The sequence below is a fragment of the Biomphalaria glabrata genome, chromosome 4 (assembly GCF_947242115.1).
Source record: "Biomphalaria glabrata chromosome 4, xgBioGlab47.1, whole genome shotgun sequence".
NCBI lineage: Eukaryota > Metazoa > Mollusca > Gastropoda > Planorbidae > Biomphalaria > Biomphalaria glabrata.
The window spans coordinates 21,659,877-21,682,145 of record NC_074714.1 but is presented as its reverse complement, the minus strand read 5'-3'; the positions used below and the strand labels follow the sequence as shown (position 1 = coordinate 21,682,145).

The 22,269-nt window shown below is 39.9% G+C and overlaps 1 protein-coding gene across 1 annotated transcript in view; it reads right to left on the bottom strand.

The window, feature by feature from the left end:
* Positions 1-15,120: 15,120 nt before the first annotated feature.
* LOC129925746 (universal stress protein in QAH/OAS sulfhydrylase 3'region-like) overlaps positions 15,121-22,269 on the bottom strand; it is a 74,342-nt gene continuing 67,193 nt past the window's right edge. The window contains exon 4 of the mRNA XM_056026086.1: positions 15,121-17,772. Coding sequence (XP_055882061.1) covers positions 17,557-17,772 — 216 coding nt within the window. The 3' untranslated portion in view covers positions 15,121-17,556. The remainder of the gene's footprint in view (positions 17,773-22,269) is intronic.

The following is a 22,269-nucleotide window of genomic DNA, read 5'->3' as shown; positions in this document are numbered from 1 at the left end:
ACCACCATAGTTTGCTTAAAAATTAAAATATTTCGGCATTAATGGTTCACTGGATTAAAGATTTTCTGATAGGGAGAGAACAAACTGTAATAATAAATGGCTCTAAATCAACACCGATAACAGTAAACTCAGGTGTACCTCAAGGAACAGTCTTTGGTCCACTACTATTTTTAATTTACATAAATGATTTACCAAATTGCATTACCGCAGGAACAAAAGTCAGATTATTTGCAGACGATTGCATAATATATAGAACAATAAAAACAACATACGACACAGATATTTTACAAAGAGAATTAGATGAATTACAGAAATGGGAATCAAATTGGAGCATGTCTTTCCATCCAGAAAAATGTCAGTTGTTAAGAGTAACAAAAAAACTAAAACAAATTAATTCCACTTATCTTATTCATGGCAAACCAGTAACACAGACTAAAAACGCAAAATACCTAGGTGTTATAATAAATGAAAAACTGTCATGGAATCCACATATTGATGAAACTACAAAAATATCTAACAAAGCATTAGGATTTATTAAAAGAAATTTCTATAAATCAAATAAGAACATAAAACTAAAATGTTATTTAACCTTGGTTAGGCCAATAATAGAATATGCATCCTCCGTTTGGGACCCCTCAACTCAAGAAAACATTAAAAAACTGGAACAGACACAAAATAGAGCAGTGAGATTCATAACAAACGAATATTCACATTTGACTAGAGTAACACCTTTAGTAAAATCACTAAATTTAGAAAGCCTTCAGGACAGAAGGCTCAAAAGTAAAGTAGCAATCATACATAAAACACTGAACCATAATCTTCAAATACAAAATAAAAATTTAATAAAATACTCTGAAAGACACAAAGATAAAGGCACATTCCTCGTCCCATATGCTAGGACAAATTTGTACAAACACTCCTTCTTCCCTAGTGCTATTAGAGCATGGAGTGGGTTGCCTGAGCTAGCCAGAAAAAACAGTGACTTTGCTGAATTTAAGTCATTGGTTAATATGCATGACTAAATGCATGACGCGTAGGACGTAATCATCTTCTTTTTTGAAGTAACGTCTGTATTATATAAGATAAGATAAGATAACAAAGACTAAACCTAGATCTAGGTCTCTCAGTACGTTGACTTTGTTGACATTTTAAAAATATTTATTCCCACAGAGATCGAAGTTGTTTTTTATAAGTTTGCTTTACATTTTAAACTTTGTTGCCACGAATAAAACTGCTTGATATACAGCGAATTCCAGGTATCTTGTCACCTTTACTAATATCTAAATGGCGAGTATTATATGGCTACACTAATTAACCTTGAAGCAAAATTTACAGAATCGAGTATAACAGATCCAAAAGTTATTCTTAATAATGCTAGAATAGTCCATTATTCGTGTTTTGCGTCTATAATTTCAAAATTAAACTTCACACTCGAGTTATTACCCCTCTATTCTTCTTTTCTCAATCCAATGGAAACTCTCTTTTTATTTCCATCTAATCCTTTTGCTTTCGCACAAAACATAAACAAAAAAAAACAATGACGTAATATCATATGATATTAGCACATCCTTCCTTTTGAAGTTATTATCACATCCTTCCTTTTAAATTTCTTAAGAATGATATCTACTAGCAGGGCCGGCCCTGTCTACTAGGAACTTTAACAATTCGTCCACTTCTGGTTGTCTTGACTGGCACAACAAGTTCACTAGACGTTGGTCTATAACTGTCTGTTTCGTTTGTTCCAATAGTTTGCAGTTCATTGTCTTCATCGGTATCATAGTACCCAGAGATGTCTTCATCGAAACTCTTATTCAAAAAGCGTTGATTACTTCTATATGTTTTTTCCATCGTTTGTCTTTATGATGTAAGATCTGGGTGCTGAATGTTTTTTTTATGACAACTGCTTTCTGCCATGTTTGACCTAGACGAACTCTCCGACAGTAATATTTAGGTAGTTATGCTTTTGCATCGTATTTCACTTTGCTTTTCATCTGTCGTTTGTTGAGTAATGTCTCTGCATTTTTAGCTACCGTTGGTTTCAATAGTTTGGGATCAGTTGGAATGATTCCCTGAGTCTTCTACTCGTGATGGTGAATGCGGCAGTCCGCTTATCGGAGTATTACTATACTCGAGCATAACGAGATATGGATCTTTCTCACTTTTCTATGCTTTGAATATTTTTGCTTTCGCACAAAACATAAACAACCAACAATGACGTAATATCATATAATATTAGCACAGAATCTTCTTCATGCAGTGGAAAATTAAGAATTTTTTACCTATCTGGAATTCTGGTCAAAGCTCCTGCGCCCAATTAATATAGTTCGGAAGAAACTACAAAAGTCTGGACTGCATATACGGGAAGATGCTGAAGAAGTTAGTACCCTCTCATGCTTTCTGCAAAATCATGAGAAACCGACAAAAACCCAATCCATCGAAAAAGCAAAAGTAGGTAGTGAATACTATGGATTCGCTGTAATCAAAACAACCAGAAGAAAGAAAAGACTTGATGGGAAGTTGAGTTCTAATGTAGGACTGTCAATAGAACTGCAATTCAAACGTGTTGCGACAGAAGTGCTGGACAGATTTCATATGGAGATGAAGGGCAGATTTCAAAGGCTTGAAAGAAAATGGATACCTTTGGGTTTCTTCTTGAACCAAGACACATGTTAGATGAAGACACGCTTATGACAAACTGTGCTACTTTTCCTGTTTGTATGATGAAATAAATGGCAAATCGCTTTTTCAATGATGTCATTGATGCACGAGCACTTTTCAAATTATGGTAATTACGTGTGCTCAAACTTTGCAACGTCCTCCGAATACCGATAACTCAGGCCACTTCCATTACGTCATGTGAGAGATCATTCTCAAATCTCAAGTTCATCAAAAGCTATCTCAGGAGCACAATGACGCAAGAAAGGCTTATCATGGCTTTATGTCCGTGGAATCGCAAATACTAGAAAGTATCGATGTAGATGATGTTATAGATTTCTTTGCTGCACATAATGCACGACGTGAAGCGATATCAATTGAGATTTGTCACTTGTGCATTATTTAACTAATAAACAACGGTATTATTAATTAAAAGAGTCTTAATGATTATTTTTTGTTAAGTTTACTGATATACTGAACCAATTTGATTTGGGGCTTATATATTTTTGCGTACGTTATCTCATGTCATATGTCGAATGTCAAAATGAAAGGGGCCCCCAAAGAGGTCAATCCCCCCGGGCCCCCAAATCCCTAGTTACGCCCCTGTGAATGAGGTCCATTGTGTAAAGTTTCAACTTGATTCGAAAATGGATGAGGGAGAAATAACGTGGACACAAATTGTACCAGAGAGACAGACCAAAGGTTGAGTTGATATATAAGCTTTGTAAACATGTGTTGCCCTTAGTGACCAGACGTTTGCCCCTCTTATTTGTTTATCCTATTTGCCCTATCACATTGAGTTTATAGATATACACGTGATCACATTAAGTCTGAAGGGATTAATGTATCTTGCTAAAGGGAGCATGGTGACACTGTCTAGAGGTCAGAACACCCCCTGGCGACACTGGGTTGTTAGCTTTACTAGAGGTCAAATCTCAATGGACTGGAAAATAGGCCACATCCATACACGTGTGATCTTAACATTTGGTTACACAAACACACAATATATATTTTTGACTAAGCTCTAGACTAAGTAGACAAAGAATGTCTCATCGAGTGAATTTGTCTTCAACAGTTCATCCATAGTTCATAAAGTTTTAATCAACTCAAGTTGAGTGATGCAGGAGACCTTTTTTTCTTGTAACCACTAATTTAGAACCTGCAAATTTTAATGACTTGACCTTTCACTAGTCTCCAGGGCGATAGTAGGTCAATTACTGCATAGGCAGTAGACGCAGTCTCTGCACCAGACGAGCGTATGGGAACCATGTCAGTCAGAGCTCAGCGTTTCCCCCAAACCTCATCAGCAGAGCTCTGCACCAGTCAAGCGTGAGAGTCTGCCTGGAAAGTCGGAGGTTCCCGCAACGTTGAGCTTTTCGGAACACCTCGAGAACAAGAAGTGTGCTTACTCCAGTTACCGGAGGACGCCATGAGGAGTTCGGCGGGCACTGTCACTATTCTTCATCAGTCTGAATCTCCGTAGTCCTATAGAATTTAAATCTCGTTCCGAGGTCTTGTTGGTTCCTGGACTATTGTTACATACAAACGTATTGTTACGAATCTCACTATCCAGGCTCTCTGCAAACTGCACCATACACCACCAACCTAAAGAACTTGACAAGTCAGGGCTCCAAAATAACGTAAAGGTTTAATGTCCATAAATAACAGCCAATACTGTACAATTGGCAGCACGTAGAACAGTACAAATAGCTCTGCGATAACAAATATCTCTCCGATAACACCGTTCCGCCGTATCAAGTCTTTTGCACTGGCCTCTCCTTCTCGTTCCGGGCTTGCACTGGGTTCAACAGTTCAGGACTGACTTCACACACTAGGCTCGTTGTGTCGGACTCGATCACAGACCAAGATCAAGACGCCGTTCGTCTCAACTGTACTTGATAGTACTCCGCACTGAACCGTCGTAATGCTCCGTACAGAACCACACCGCTGAACTGTGCTGTAGTCGACCGTGTTCTGAACTCCTGTCGTGAACCCGCTTACTCAACCGTCTTGACTGCGTCATCTCCGCTCTTATATAGGGTCCCTACTGGCCTTCTCGAACCAGACAGAACGCCGCTCGACGTTTCTAGGTGGTCAGATGACTACAACTCTCGTGACGCCCCTGAGCTCTGTTCACGTCGGCGATCCTTCCCGAACTCTCTTGTTGACACTCGTCTCGGCCGATCGTCGTAACTCGTCACGGTTGACCGCTCGTCTAGCGCTGGCCTGGGACGATTTGCGTCGGCTGACTACACACACACCACTACCCCCATCTGTGCCACCACCAGGTTTATAACAGTATCTTGATAATTTATTAAATTTTATTAAATATTTCATTTTAGTGTGGTGTAATCCCGCCCCCCCCCCCCCGGGACAAAAGTCTAGCTATCATTTTGTGTCACTCAATGTCACACAACATTTATTTTATTTTATTAATCCCCTCTGTATTCCCCCCCCCCCTTTTTTTTTCGCCACATATCAACTCTAACACTAAACCTCCCGTCATCTAGCGCCACTCAATTACACTCTCACATCTCCCCTTGGTGAAGGCAAAGACTGTAAGTAATAGAGATGGTCCATGACGCCAATATGGCTAGCGACCATTTGGGCGAAGATGTTACAGGGCTTATCTTCGACCCAAATTAGTGATCTAACCTGCTTCCTTTATCTCAGTGCACATTTTCCTCGCCCCGCCTCCTCGTCTCAGGCACTGGCGGATCCAGGGGGGGGCAGTAGGGGCGATCGCCCCCCCCCCCACTCGGCTGACCCCCCCAGGGGGGGGGCGGACGAATATTAGTATAGAATTCACACAATTTGTATACGAATTTATTACTTATGTTAATAATATATACTAATTATTTATATTTCAGCCTATTTTTAGATTATTTCGCCCCCCCCTTTCTAGTATTTTGGCCGATTTGGTAGGGTCCGGAGGGGGCGATGGCATCAATCCGCCCCCCCACCATAAACTTTCGAGTGGGGGGGGCGGTCCTATTTATTTGTAGAAATCACAGCTTGCTAACAGAATCAATTAGATATCTATATGATTAAAACTTGTTATTGGTATTTTAACCGGTCTTTATATAATGTCGTTCATCTTTGGCCGATTGAAAGGGGAGGAGCGAATACCTCTACTGCCTTTCCCATCTAAACCCTTTGTGTGTGTGAGGGGGGGGGCGGTCCTACTTTTATGGAGAAATCATAGTATGTGAACAAAATTAGTCGAATATCTATATAATATAAACAGGTGGAAGTTCGATACATGCAATCACCTTCCCCCCATCAGACAAACCAATACTTTTTCTTTTTCTATTATAGTAAGAAATTACAAAATTTAAAAAATCTGTCACTAATATAATTTATATATGCTATAAAGTAAATTCTTATATCGAGTCGCCCAACCCCTATTCTTTAATGCAAAATGCAATCATTAGCAGAAATTATAAAAAGGAGCGAGGATTAATCGTTTTCATTTTACCGCCCTTCCCCTTCCAGACAGAGTTTGTGTAATTTCACATGAATTTATCATAACTATTTTAAGAAAGACTTTGCTTTGGAAAAGTTATAATTCAAACGAAATTTTTCAATATACAGTCACGGTTGAGATGAGTTCAAAAGCCAGATAATCTTTTCCTAGTCGAGTTTTCCAACCTTTACTCTATCTCATATATTTCTAGTTAAATACATTTAGGACTATAACTCATAATTTATGATTGAATTTTATTTAATATTATTTATCGCATATTTTTTTTTCGGCTGCGATCCTCAAAGCCTTAATTAATCTAAATATGTGGGGTATCTTATCTTTTCAAAAAACAAATCGCTTGTATTTGCAATGTATTAAGGGACTATAAATTCATATTAGAATATTTTTCCACATTTTTCAAAAGGTCCTGTATAATAGAATGGATAATGAGCTGTAGGTCAGGAGAATTGCGTTACTGCAGTGAAGAATGCCAGAAAACGCTTTTAGCGTCGAGGCTTCGCCTCGAATCTCACTGATGAATAATAAGCTGTAGATGTCAGGAGAATGCGTTTCTGCAGTGAAAAATGCAAGAAAACGCTTCGCCCCGAACCCCACTGATAAATAATGAGCTGTAGATGTCAGGAGAATGCGTTTCTGCAGTGAAAAATGCAAGAAAACTCTTATGGCGTCGGGGCTTCGCCCCGAATCCCACTAATAAGTAATGAGCTGTAGATGTCAGGAGAATGTGTTTTAACCGTGAAAATGCAAGAAAACGCTTTTGGCATTGGGGCTTCGCCCCGAACCCCACTGATAAATAATGAGCTGTAGATGTCAGGAGAATGCGTTTCTGCAGTGAAAAATGCAAGAAAACTCTTATGGCGTCGGGGCTTCGCCCCGAATCCCACTAATAAGTAATGAGCTGTAGATGTCAGGAGAATGTGTTTTAACCGTGAAAATGCAAGAAAACGCTTTTGGCATTGGGGCTTCGCCCCGAACCCCACTGATAAATAATGAGCTGTAGATGTCAGGACAATGCGTTTTGGCAGTGAAAAATGCAAGAAAACGCTTTTGGGTGTCGGGGCTTCGCCCCGAACCCCACTGAGGAAGCTTACAACGCTCTCCCAGACCCCAAAGCTTGCAAGAGAAAGGCCTCAACATGATGTGTTTTTTTTCTGTTTTTTTTCGCCGAAGATTGAGAAACAGTCTTATTTTATTCTCATATATCGAATATATATATATATATATATATATATATATATATATTTATGCTGTACACAAGTTTATGCATAGGGTTAGGGTTTACTGGGCGTTAGGGTTAGGGTTTGGAAAAAAATCGCCCCCCCCACTCCAAAGTTCTGGATCCGCCAGTTGTCTCAGGGTCAAGACTATAGTATGCATCATTCCGCCTTATGGCATCTTCAGGTGTTACTTTTATAGCCTGCTTAAGTCGATGTATTCGCATGGTGAACAATATTGGGAGATTGGTCCCACCCTTCCTCTCGATTTGAAACTGTCCGGTAGAGTTTAGCCAAGACTCTTGAAACTCTAGGCCAGTAAAAGCCAACAAGAGCTCACTCTCACCGGCCATACTGATCTATCACCATCTTGTCAAGTGACTGGGTCGCTCCGGACTCGTGGACTAGAGATGCGGCCGAAGGTTGAGCATTCCAGGAACTGCTACCTTTTTCTTTTTCAATACCAGGGTAACAGTATGAGACGGCGCCTGGATTGTTGACAGGATTCACTCTCTATCTCCTCCCACCAAACCTTCTTCTTTCCACGATTTTTTTTTTACTGTCTGAGCTTAGATTCCGATCTCTTTCGTGCCTGAACACAAAGGTTTTGTTTCTTCATCAAACTCCACGTGAGTGTAGGCTTGAGAGGTTCAATCCTCTCTTGCAAAAGCTCTGCCCAGAAACGCTGCTGTTTAGCGTAGTGCATATGTCAAGCGTTTAAGCCGTTTTATGGGGAGTAGGGGGTTTTATGTTGTGTCAACACTTGCACAAATTTAACACTTACAGGCACAAAGCCAAAATGCAGGTAACCTATACTGCATGTACAGTTATTTTCAATCAATCAATGGTTTATAGAAATAAAAGTGAAATTAAAATAGGGCAATAGTTTACAATGGGCAGTTAAATGCATATAAACTGGCAAGCATATTTATTATCATCGAATGGAAGTGCTGTTTGAGATTGTCTTTATTGTCTATCTGCTTATCTTGGTAAGTTAATCGTTAGTTCTCTAGCTTGTAGAGGACTGCAGCCGCTTGGCAGTGTTGTCAGGCACCCGGAAATTTAGACACCGGAAAATTAGGCACTCTTTAATTAGCGACCTTAATTTTGAAAATAATTAAAAAATGCTAACGTATATTTTATCCTTAGGCTATGTGCTATCGGTGACGTTATAAAAAATAGCAACTATAACGATTCTAACTAAAGAAAAGCTGACAAAATGGAAAAAAATGACAATCATGAGAATGTGTGGAAAAAAATCTCTCCTGAGTCATTATATAATATAGACCTCACAGGATTCAGGGGAGGGGAGGTAGAGATGATTTTCCGCTCATAGCTTCCCTCCATCACCAACCCCTAAGGTTCCTAAATATCCGTAAATATGCGGTGCCTAAATTTCCTGTCGCTCTCTCTCCACCCCCCCTCTCGCCTTCTCATCGTGAGGCAATAATGGACCTCATTCACCAATCGTAAACAAATTTCCTAAATTTCTCTTCTATATTTTTATTCTATTATTGCGTCACGATGAGAAGGGGAGAGAGGGGGGGGGGAAGAGAGAGAGAGAGACACGCACACACACAAAGCGTGGCGAATTACGAAGACAGATAGAAACTCAGGTGCCTTGTCGGTCGGCAGGTCTTTTCATGTCCACTCCTTTGTCCACTTTTTCTTCCCCGGTGCCTCGAGGGCTGAGTAGGGGAGGGAGGTGAGAAAAGGTAGAAACCATTCTCTGAGTGTGATGAGCGAGAGGAGGAGGTGGGGCGGGGGCAATCTCAAGATGTGTCTGGAGTTAGTAGAGGGAGATAATGTTTGGTTAATTTTAGTAAGGATGGGACCTTAAAAAAAAATTAGAAAATTTTCTCCTATTAAAAAGGGGGAAAATAAATACATTAAATAAATGCTGTTGGAGTGAATGATAACTAATATGTGGGCGAATAACGTTCCGTCACAGTGCATTATGTCACCATACAGATGAGTTTAAAAATTCCTATATCATTTTTTTTTTTGGAATATTAGTGAATTTAACCCGCCTTCTCTATTATGAACCAAATATATTTACTACAATTTTCGAGAAGGTATTAGTCCTTTATTCCTCTAGTGTCAGTACCACATGCAATTTTTTTGCTCTTCAGAATGACAAAAAAGGCCTCTCCTTTTAGTGGGAGTGCGTGGAGCGGGGTGGCTGAGGGCATTACCTGCGTTACTTTGAGGTTGAAACAAGACCAATTGTTGTAATCGCTATAACAATAGACAATAAGTCTAGGTTTTTGTATATGTTAATATGTTAAAATAATAAAAGCATTTATTTTATAATCAATATAATAGTAATTATATGCCAATGCTATCTCTTTTTATATTCATTTAAAATGAACAACTCTACTTGGAAGATCTAATTGTGTGAGTGTGTGTGTTAAAAATTTCTATATCAATGTTTTTGGAAAATTGATCTTTTATAAATACTTATTCTGCTGTAGAGTTCTTACTATGAATTTTACCTGGGCAGTTCTTAAAAAAAACAAAAAAAAAAGAAAAAAAGAATCAGGCTCCCTTACACAGGCGACTACTTCAAAAGAAATGAGGTTCATGTGCCGATCGTCAACATCAACATCTTTACCCCCCCCCCCGTCCCCTTTGAAAAGTACGATTCCCCCCCCCCTCCCTTTTCCAGGAGCACATCTTAAGAGTTAAAGTAGATGGGGACTCCGCGGAGTTTTAGCGATTTGTCCTGGCATTCAAACCACTTTTCCATTTCTATTTTTCTGGATTGTTAGTAGGTAGTGTTTTCCTCCCTGTTTGGAAAAAGAGTCAGAAATCATTTATGTTGTGTGAAGCCATGATTACAGTATCCTTATTGAAAGCCCATGTCCAGAGCTTTGCAAAGGTTTTTGTACAGGTTCTGAGTCAGCGACCACAACAATCTGTGTTGCCTTTGAATATTTGATTCTCCTGGTTCATATTTCTTATCGCAATATGCCTCCCTAACGCCTATAGTGGCGTCAATATAATACAAGATTTGATAGAAAGCTTGTGGTTTTTCGCGATTAGTCATCGTCAGGTTGCGAATCTGTCGAAAACTGTTCTTAGAGAGCGTCTAGGAGGTAGAAGGAACCTGTGAATTAAATTTCATGCGGATCCGTATGGCGGTTTAAGAGATCTCTTGATCCATGAGTCAGTAGTATATTTTAGCGTATATATTGTTATAAACCTGGTGTGACCCAGATTGGGGTAGTGGTGTGTGTAGACAGACGTCGCAAATCGACAGAGCCAGTTGTAAGAACCGTGTCCACACATCCATGTTTGTTTGTTGTTTTTTTAACTGATAAAGAATTAGCAAGCTGAATAGAAGAAATTATTACTGCCGATACGAAAAGCTTGCATATATAAAGATTACTTCTAGCTTAACAGGTGGTCGAGATTAATATATTTCTATATATTCATGAATATCTTGTCCACCGAGCTTAACCCTAAATTGAAACCTCCTCTCGCCAACTCCAAAACTACACCGGTTTCCCACGGTACCCACTGACACATCACATAAACCGGTCTTAATTATTCACCTCTCGGACTGAAAGGTAGTCCAATAGAGACAGATCTACTGCTATACGACAACAGTAGAAGCACGATCCACCCACCTATTTCCTTTCCAGGTGGGAGACACTCGCCCATACGAACAGATTCTTTGTTACTTCACACAAGATGCACTTGTCTGGTTCCATGAGCAGGGGAGAGGGGGGCAATTACAAACACACTAAATCTACCCTGACGGCTGACATCTTCCTGTACATAGATAAATGTGGAAAAAAAAATTTCAGACATGGACTTTCTTGTCCACCAGTTGACAAAAATTAAAATGAACTAGGTCGAAACTATAAACAAGAAAATATTTTTTTAAATACTTAAAAAAAAGAAAGCTTTTAATAAAGAAAACATCAATACATTCATAGCCATATCTATCAATTTATTTCTCTTAACTAATATCAAACTAAATTAATTGATTACCAATAATTAATTGACTACCGGTACTTGGATAGTTGCCGTTTTATTTGAATCGTGTTTTGTTAGCAACAAAAAAATAATTTTGTAAGATTTCAACTTGATCCGAGAATTTGAACATGGAGAAATAACGTGTTCTTGATTCGGCACAGACCTACAGAGACCTTTTAAAGATCATTGAGTGCTTTCACGTGGAGACACAATATACCGTAGAATTTAATAGAACCCAATCAGCACCTTTTGAGGTCAGCAATGATGTTAAGCAGGGATATTCTTCACCTGTCTACTGCATTATGCTTACAGGCTACAGCGTCTTCAACGAAGGTGTATTTCTCCGTACAAGATCCTCTGGAAAACTCTTTAATGTTTCCAGATGGAGGGCAACAATTCAAAGCTAGGAAGGTACTTAGTAGGGAATTCCCCTACGCCGATGATGCAGCTATTATTACTAAATCTGATTCTCAGCTTCAGACCCTGGTTGACAAACTATCTGTTGCATCCCAGAAGTTTGGCTTAAATAATAGCCAAAGCAAGACCAAAATACTAGTTCAAAAAACAAACACTCATATGGCCAGCAACTGGAAATTGTTGACCATTCTTAGCATATTTTTCAACTGAAATTGTGAAAATTAGGGAAAACTTAAATTCGTGATGCTCAACCTTATTCGGCCGGCGGGCCATTTTAAATTCCGACTATGGTGTCGCGGGTATTTACGGATATTTAGGCACCGGATATTTAGGCACCCTGAAATTTAGGCATCCGGATAATAATCCACCCGGAAATTTAGGCACCAGGATAATTAGCCACCCGGAAATTTAGGCACCGGATAATTAGGCACTATTTGACAAGACGGAAAATTAGGCACCGGAAAATTAGGCACCGGAAAACTAGGCACTCTTTAATAAGCGATCTTTATTTTGAAAATAATGTTAAAATGTTAACGTATAATTCATCCTTAGGCTATGGGCTATAGGTGACGTTATAATAAATAGCAACTATAACGATTCTAGCTAAAGAAAAGCTGACAAAATGGGGAAAATGACAATCATGAGAATGTGTGGAAAAAATGACTCATGAGTCATTATATAATATAGACATCACAGGATTCAGGGAAGGGGAGGTAGAGATGATTCTCCGCTCATTGCAAATTAAGGATATTGCCATATTTATTTCTGTGTTTGGTTTCATAAAGCTGCTGAATGTATATTCTTTGAGAATAGATATACTATCTTTACAAAACAAATATGTTGGCTTTTTATTGCTACAGATCCAGTTACCCTAACGTAGGGAAAGATTTTTTTTCAAATTTCTTTTTTTTTTTTATGTAGAGGGGATTTTTCCCACTTTGTACCGACGTTTCGGCGGGCCGGAAAGAACCACTTAACGGACCGGTTGTGGCCCTCGTGCCGTATTTTGGGCATCACTGTCTCAGGTCAATATTGTATTTTAAATTTTACAGAATCAAAAAAATATATCAAAAGTTGCTTTTAGGGGATTTAATTGGTTAAAAGCATCTGCAAGATGAAAAAAAAATACATTGCCCAAACCCAATCTCGGTTTAAGGTGAAATTCTGCATAATTATTTCTTTGACCTGACAACTGTTATTGCACGATGAGGAATTAGTTTTCCGTTTCATAGAGAGTGAACGTTTTGACTTATAGACTGTTACAAATGACCAGTGACAGGAAGAGGTTAACGTGTGACCCCGACGAGATAACACAGCAGCGGGTGTTCCCTGGAATGTACATGTATAAACAGAGACAGGATGTGACGTGTCCTTACATGTTATTCCAAAAGTTACTAGCAATGTCCAGTGACAGATAGAGGTCATAGAGAGTGAACGTTTTGACTTATAGACTGTTACAAATGACCAGTGACAGGAAGAGGTCAACGTATGACCCCGGCGAGATGACACAGCAGCGAGTGTCCTCTGGAATCTACATGTACAAACAAAGACAGGATGTGACGTGCCCTCACGTGTTGTTCCAGGGGACGAACAGATCTAAGTAGGGGGACAGTTACTAATGAACAGTGACAGATAGAGGTCACTACGTGTGACCCCAACTTGATGACACTGCAGCCGATGTTTTCTGGAATCTACATGTATAAACAAAGACAGGATGTGACGTTTCCTCACGTGTTATTCCAGAAGATACTAGCAGTGTTTGTGGAACTTTGGAGGATCGATTAGGGACTTTATATAAGCCAGAGAGTTAATGTGAAAGTCAGTCGTGAATGAGTCGTCGGTACTGTTGTCTACTGTGCGAGACAGTAGAAGAGAGATGTGTACGACTCGATGCAAGTTAACTAGGGTAGAGCTGGAGTGGACTACTGTCGTTAAAGGCTATACAGCGAACTACAGTGGACTTGAGCCGTTACAGTCGATACAGTCGATGTAAGACGTGTGCGGCTCTGATTCGGTAGACTTGAGTACGACTTGGTTCAGCTTTAGGAGACCTGGAGCGACACTGGGAAGTGTGTCGTTGGTCTGTTCTGCGGAATACGGCTCGATGCAAGTTGAGAAGAGATGAATTGCAACGAAGTATAGCTAACTGTAAACTGACAGATATTGTACAGTCTTCTACGCTACATGTTACAGTAACGAATTGTTAGAGTTAATAATCATTAAAGTTATATGAAACTGAAAGTTTAGTCGTCAAGTTCTTTGCTGTGTTTTTATTTGTGTGCCTACTAGTACATTTAGCCAGAAGATTCAGAAATACGTAACAAGACAATGACGCGACTAGTAAAAACAATACTAAGTTTTGAGTGATAATAGTGAATTGTAAACAGAATACTTCTGAAGGCTTTAGAGAGAGATTGGTTTTATGAACGTAGAGATTTATCTTGACGACATTCGACGGTTCCCTTCGTTATTATTCAACGTCTTATTCGACATTCTCTATCAGCGTCAACTAGCTTCTAGTGTTGGCCTTTCGCCTGAGTTCTTTGCTTTTGTTATTTGAGAGTTACCTCCGTTTGATTTATAAACATAAGACACTAACCCAAAACAAATTTAAAAAAATTAACCAATTAGTTAATTAACTATTGGTAATTAATTATTTTGTTTGGTATATTGAACAAGTGAGAGAAAACGTACTTGACAGGTGTGGTGGGGAATAAGTTGAATTAGTCATTTTGTTATGCATTTAAAAAACGATCATGTCAACATTCACCTAGATACCCCCTTCTTCCCTCCCCTTTTATTAACTGGTCCAGACAAGTGAAATGGATCATAGTGCGCGAGCACGCTATTCTGCCTCAACGTGGCGCTCGTGTGGAAACGACCATTAGAGGAAGTGGTTAGGCTAAATGAATAGCAAAACAAAACTCCCGTGGGGGTGTCCACGGGTTGGCGAGAACTTACCCTTTGCACGGAGCGGAGTTGAAAGAGAGTCCTCACGACCCTGTCGATAATCCATGCGCTGTTCCTCAAGGGACCGTTCACATTAATGGCGAGTCTTCCACGGTTAGCTTGGTACAACATAGGAAAATGGCGGAGATTCCCGGTTCACTAGGCTTTTGGCCGTATTTAGCCCATGCGTCGGGGGCCAGATGCATCGGAAATAGTAATGCTTTGCATAGGCATTGACTTGGGTCTCTTCCAGACAGAACTGTGTGTTCACACAGGTTTTTTTTTTTTACTGTTTGACGCTCAAACAGGTTTTTTTTTCAAACTGAGAGCTCGAAGAGCCTTCGGCTCAGCTCTTAGACGATCTAACTGATCATAGCGCATTGAGAAAGCTAAAAGATAACTAAAAACAATTGGTTATAATATTTCTAATCGCACACATTTATTATGTCTAGGTCAATCATACATATAATCACATGACTGATCCAAAGACATTGATACAATGACACTTAATACAAGCTTGTTTTTTTTTTAAAGTATTTTTGTGTTTCTCTTGTTCATTCAACATCTTCCATTGTTCGTGTAGCTATGACGACAGGTTCTAGAAAATGTTTAACATAACACACTTTATGAACATCTAAACAACATTGCGGTCTACAAAGCAAATATAGGCAGGCGTACAGGCTACTATGTAGACTTATTGAATACATCTGCACGCACATTCAAAGATACATTGTATATAACACCGTATTTTCTTATAGTAACTTCAACAAGACTGGGAATACACGGCCAAGGTTTGATGTATCAGTGATAATAGTCTTAGATTTTGGTTGAGGCAAAGTTCTCTAGCAGCGGATATCTGTAATATAGCTACAATATAATATAACCACTATAGTAGCATTGTGAAATGTAGCAATGGGTGAACACAATGTCTGAATATAAATCACATGAAATGTAAATAATAAATAGGAACCACTACATTGACAATTGATCTCTGCACACTGCACTATGGATAACATTACACGAAACTTTATAATACAATATTATATCACTTACAAGCTTTGATTACTTTACAATGAAATTAATTACACAAAGTACTATTATAATTATAAACATCAAATACAAAATTACTTATTAAAACATGAGCAACATCCCCACTTGGATGATTTAAACAAAAATATGACATTATCTCCCTTGGACTATACCATGTAGCTTTATGAAATACATTTCTTCAGATTCAGCTAGCTGCGGTTTGAGTAGTCATTCTCTACCATGATCGAACTTCATTAAATAAAAACATAATTATTATTATAGCCTCCCTTTGTCGTAATATATAATAATAATTAAACTAACAACAGTTACAGTTTTAGTTTACAAAAAGAAAATTGTGACTATATTTATATCCACAAACCAACAATCCTCTCTCATTTCTCTCGAAGCAACACTGACAGAGTGACGTAACCTAACACATTAAAACATATGCAATATTTCAATAATTATAAACTGCCATAACATGCATACTATTTCATATTTTATTCATTTAATCCATTCGAGCTTCTCAATTTGCAAAGCTGTAACCAAAAACAAAATCGACTCTAAGTTTTCAGACAGATGACAATTTGTGATATCCTACTCGCCTAAGTATTTCGTACGAATAATGTTATACTTCTTCCGTTCCAAAAAACTTGAAAAATGAAACTATTTTGTACTAAATAATTATTGCAGATGTTTGAAACTTCATGCAAACTTTTCTACATGTATCTCAAATTTAAAGGACGAAGGCCTAACAGGGTGTGCCTACGTCAACGCTTTAAGTAGCAGCGTCTGTGACTACCGTCTCTTCATTGGCACAGAAGGAAACAAAACCTGGCAGCTAATGACTTCCGAAAAGTAAAACCTATTACAAAAACAAAAGGATAAATATTTGAGATCCAATGGAACACCAAAGGAGATCACATACGAAAAAAAAAAAAAAAAAAAAGAGAACTCGTCTTCCAGCAGACACTAGCTATGTCTGGAAGGTCAGAGCTGGACCTGCGTGACTACTGTAGAAAATGCTTAATCCTAGAAATAATTGTTAGGCTTTCATTAAAAGTGGTTGACTTTTAAGGAAGAAAAAAAAACCGACATGAATTCTAAAAATCAATAACTAATTAAAAACAACAATAAAATTAACAGTGATACATGAAAAAAAAAAAAAAAAAAAACCAACCTATAATACAAAGTTAGCCATAAACGTATTCTTTAAAAAAAAGTGTATTAGTTTTGCTAACAACGGACTGTGGGTGAAAGGGGAGAATACTTCTCCATTTCTCATTCACTTGTTTTATTTTTTTGACTTTATACTGATGAGAAATACTTTCAATCAAGTTCAAAATTTATTACTACGTCATAATGGAAATGCATAACCTAAGTCATTTGTTTTCTAGACTGATTGATGCAACTCTTAAATGGGACATATAAAATAGAGTTCCCTCCCATACATGTACAAAGATATAGGCATATCCTTCCATGAGTGAAATGATTTATTATGATGAGTTATAATGGCTCAATTGAAGGGGATCATTTTTTTAATTATTTTTTTTTTTCAAATCTCAATTTCACTATATCTACTGTTTATAAATCAAATGTAATAAATGTCTTTAAAAAATAAGATTTTAGGACACCAACAGGATTACAAAAAAAGGGTATTATTTAAAACATGAGAATCTGATTAAAATACGAATCATATCTACAATTATAATACTAATCTCGCTTCAAACCAATTAAGCCATAACGTAGATATTTATATGATCATTTTATATTATATGTTTCATTCTCCCTTCAAATGTTTTGGTTAAGTCGAGGTCCAGATCATGACTTTGTATCTTCAGGAGACTTCCACCTGCAGACCAAGACAGGCACGTTAGAGTGGTGAACAATGTAGTCGCTGACGCTTCCTAGAATTGTCCTCCTGAACTTGCCCAGACCGCGGGTGCCCGTGATGATAAGAGTTGCCCTTTCATCTCTAGCAACGCTGACAATTTTTTCTCCAGGTTTTCCCGATGCGGTACGAAATTTCCCAGATATCTGGCAAGAGAGGAAAACAAATATAAAAAGGTTTATCTAGAAACTACAAGTTGTGACTAGCCAATGTGGGAAGGGAGGGGGGTGTTACATAAACACACTGACACGATATTTCATTCAATAGAGATAAACTGTACAATTAACCAAATGTTTTGGTACGAGGAAGAGGGGAAGACCCAGAAATACATGGCGCCGAGATTTTGAAGGATACGTCAAGTAGTTGGTTGAGACGTGTAAACAGTTGGAGAGACGCTTGGAGGAAGTTGATTTGTGGCCTATCCAAATAGGACGTTTTTAGCGATGACGTTTCGGCTCTAAATGTGTTACATACATCATGGGCGTAGTTCCACCCACCCAAATGAAATCCCCCCTCAAGGGGGGGAATCGGAATTTAGTGACTGATTTTTTACTTTTATTTTGTTTATTTTAGGTGAGATTTTAATACTAAACCATCACTTGCCCCAGCACAGCCAAGGGTTTTTGAGTTTAAAACCCCCTACCAGGAGGTTTTGAGTTTAAACCCCCCTATCAGGGGTTTTAGCAGTTAAATCCCCCTCTTCTATAAAACAAAACTAAAAAAAAAATGAATGCAAAAGACAATCCAAATTCCAAGAGCACAGTTAAGGAAGATTTTGATTTTAAAACCCCCTCCAAAATTTACGATAACCGCCCTATTCAATATAAAAAAGCAAATTACACACTCAAAATTTTGAAGGGGTTTTGAGTTCCCCCCCCCCCACCTCTTCAGCGGGTTTCGAAGGTAAAAAATACCTATTTAATATTAAAAACAAAGCAAATTATACACTCAAAATTCTGTAAGGGTAGCCAAAGGGGTTTTGTGTTTAACCCCCCCCCCCCCGGCCAGCGGGGTTTGAAGCTAAAAAATACATCTTCAATGTAAAAAAAAAAAAGCAAATTACGCACTCAAAATGCTATGGGCGTTGCAAAAAGGGGTTTTGAGTTTAAACCCTCCTTCAGAGGGGCTTGATGCTTAAAAATACCTCTTAAATATAAAAAAAAGCAAATTACACTAGGGCTCCCCCAAAACCCCCTTTCTGGCAATGGTGGGGAGTCTACAATTTTTCCACTTACTCCAGGAAGAAATTCTAGGGCACAATAAACGTCTTCCGAAAGAATGAAGGGTCAGAATGTAATAAAGATTATGTACACACACACATACATACATATAAATATATCTTTTGCAGGGGGGGGGGAGAAAAAAATCCCCCCCCCCGAAAAAAAATCCTGGCTACTCGTATGACATACATTATATATGTTCATTTCATTTTGTTTTAAAAAGTTATGTCTTTGTGTTTAAACATATTTTTTGGGAGGCGGGGGGAGAGAACTACTAACGTGTGTCTCCAATAGATTTTGTTGTTTTCATAGTTCTGTCACTTAACATCACATTGTGAGCAGAGGCGGTGTGGGGTTGGTGTCACCCAGTGGTGTAAGAGCAGAGGCGTTGTGAGGTTGGTGTCACCCAGTGGTGTAGGAGCAGAGGCGTTGTGAGGTTTGTGTCACCCAGTGGTGTAGGAGCAGAGGCGTTGTGAGGTTGGTGTCACCCAGTGGTGTAGGAGCAGAGGCGTTGTGGGGTTGGTGTCATCCAGTGGTGTAGGAGCAGAGGCGTTGTGAGGTTGGTGCCACCCAGTGGTGTAGGAGCAGAGGCGTTGTGAGGTTGGTGTCACCCAGTAGTGTAGGAGCAGAGGCGTTGTGGGGTTGGTGTCACCCAGTGGTGTAGGAGCAGAGGCGTTGTGAGGTTGGTGTCATCCAGTGGTGTAAGAGCAGAGGCGTTGTGAGGTTTGTGTCACCCAGTGGTGTAGGAGCAGAGGCGTTGTAGGGTTGGTGTCATCCAGTGGTGTAGGAGCAGAAGCGTTGTGAGTTTGGTGTCACCCAGTGAGATGGGAGCAGAGGCGTTGTGAGGTTGGTGTCATCCAGTGGTGTAGGAGAAGAGGCGTTGTGAGGTTGGTGTCACCCAGTGAGATGGGACCTAGGCGTTGTGAGGTTGGTGTCATCCAGTGGTGTAGGAGCAGAGGCGTTGTGAGGTTGGTGTCACCCAGTGGTGTAAGAGCAGAGGCGTTGTGAGGTTTGTGTCACCCAGTGGTGTAGGAGCAGAGGGGTTGTGAGGTTGGTGTTACCCAGTGGTGTAGGAGCAGAGGCGTTGTGGGGTTGGTGTCACCCAGTGGTGTAGGAGCAGAGGCGTTGTGGGGTTGGTGTCATCCAGTGGTGTAGGAGCAGAGGCGTTGTGAGGTTGGTGCCACCCAGTGGTGTAGGAGCAGAGGCGTTGTGAGGTTGGTGTCACCCAGTGGTGTAGGAGCAGAGGCGTTGTGAGGTTGGTGTCACCCAGTGGTGTAGGAGCAGAGGCGTTGTGGGGTTGGTGTCATCCAGTGGTGTAAGAGCAGAGGCGTTGTGAGGTTGGTGTCACCCAGTGGTGTAGGAGCAGAGGCGTTGTGGGGTTGGTGTCATCCAGTGGTGTAGGAGCAGAAGCGTTGTGAGTTTGGTGTCACCCAGTGAGATGGGAGCAGAGGCGTTGTGAGGTTGGTGTCATCCAGTGGTGTAGGAGCAGAGGCGTTGTGAGGTTGGTGTCACCCAGTGAGATGGGACCTAGGCGTTGTGAGGTTGGTGTCATCCAGTGGTGTAGGAGCAGAGGCGTTGTGAGGTTGGTGTCACCCAGTGGTGTAAGAGCAGAGGCGTTGTGAGGTTGGTGTCACCCAGTGGTGTAGGAGCAGAGGGGTTGTGAGGTTGGTGTCACCCAGTGGTGTAGGAGCAGAGGCGTTGTGGGGTTGGTGTCACCCAGTGGTGTAGGAGCAGAGGCGTTGTGAGGTTGGTGTCACCCAGTGGTGTAGAAGCAGAGGCGTTGTGAGGTTGGTGTCACCCAGTGAGATGGGAGCAGAGGCGTTGTGAGGTTGGTGTCACCCAGTGGTGTAGAAGCAGAGGCGTTGTGAAGTTGGTATCACCCAGTGGGGTTAGCTAACAATGTCGCTTTCAAGCCCGAATCATCCCTACCCAAATTCTATTCATAATAAATCTATCTTCATAATTAAATTTTTCTATGCTTTGCAATCAGGCTCCAAAAATGTTTAAAAATATGGGAACGTTCGGTCTGTCGAAATATAAGAAGTCTTTGCAGATAGTTTAAGCAAGATAAGGATCACGGAACAGATAGACAACTTAAACACAATAGCGGTTCTCTGTGTGGCCCTGCGTGCACTTCAGAGAATCTACAGACTAATGACTAAGGAAATAATCAAAACACGTCAAGAGAACGGTGTGAGGTCCACCTACACTCGAAAGAAAGGCTCGCTTGCGTGGCTAGTTGATAAATAGTTCAGAGTCAGTCATCTTATCACAATAACATAAGTTCCTTTATCTTAGCTTTATTTACATCATAAATAATTTACTATCAGCAATCATCAAATTGACGTCTGAAGACAAAGACTACACAGTTGTCTCGCTTGGATTTCATGTTTGGAATTATGCGGCCTCAGAACGAGACAGCTGGAGGTCACTCACGAAGGCCGCGGTATACACATTTGAGATCAAAAGAAAATCTGCTGCCGAGGACAGACGCAGACGGCGAATAGAAAATCTAAATCTACCGCCTGCGGACAATGGTTATGCTTGCCATGGATGTGGCAAAATATGTAGGTCACAGCTGGGGCTGCGCAGCCACGAGAAAGACTGCATTCTTCACTAATCTTCGGACTCGAAGACTAGCCTTATTATTATTATTATGGTAGTAAAAAAAATGTTCTCAGCTATTAGTAGATCTATAAGGAATCTTCTAGAATATAAAGGGCAAGACAATGTAGGGAGTTGGATGTTTGTAAGTGTGACGAGATGTTTTAATGATTATTGTTGGCGCGTTTGATAAAGTCTAGGGGAAATTTGATTTATTTATCTCGCTCACATACAAGATATATAACAGGCACACCGCAACTAACAGTTAGAACAGACCTGTGTATTAAATTTATAAATTAAAATGAGTGAATGAATATAAGTTTACAAAAGATAACAGATGAAAAAAAAATATAATCGAGAAATGAAATAGATGTATTAATGTATCAAATAATTTCTCATCATCGATTGCTAATTAATGAGTGAACGAGAGAGTGCTCCTATGTCTTGTCTATTTATTTTCTTAGCTGCTAGCTCGTTGGGTCTTCTTTTGGTGGTCGTAGGACTGGCACTTAGAAGGATGAATCATCCGGCCCTTTCTAAGGACGTCGGCTCGGGATGTCTCCTAATCTGTAGTCAATCTGGCACTAGGGCTAGGCCACTGCCTGTTTAGCAGTAGGGAGGGTTGGTGCTGCAGACTAAGTTTGTGGTAGTAGTAGATCTCTCAGCTGTGCTTTCTAGCTCGTAGATGGCCATGCTAACTCACACCAATTTATTTTCTGCAGCGAAGGTTGCTCTAAGCAGCCGGCAGTAGCTATTGGGCAGTGGGCAGCTTGGGCCGGATACTGGTCAGATGATACTGGGCAGTAAGCACTGTGGACA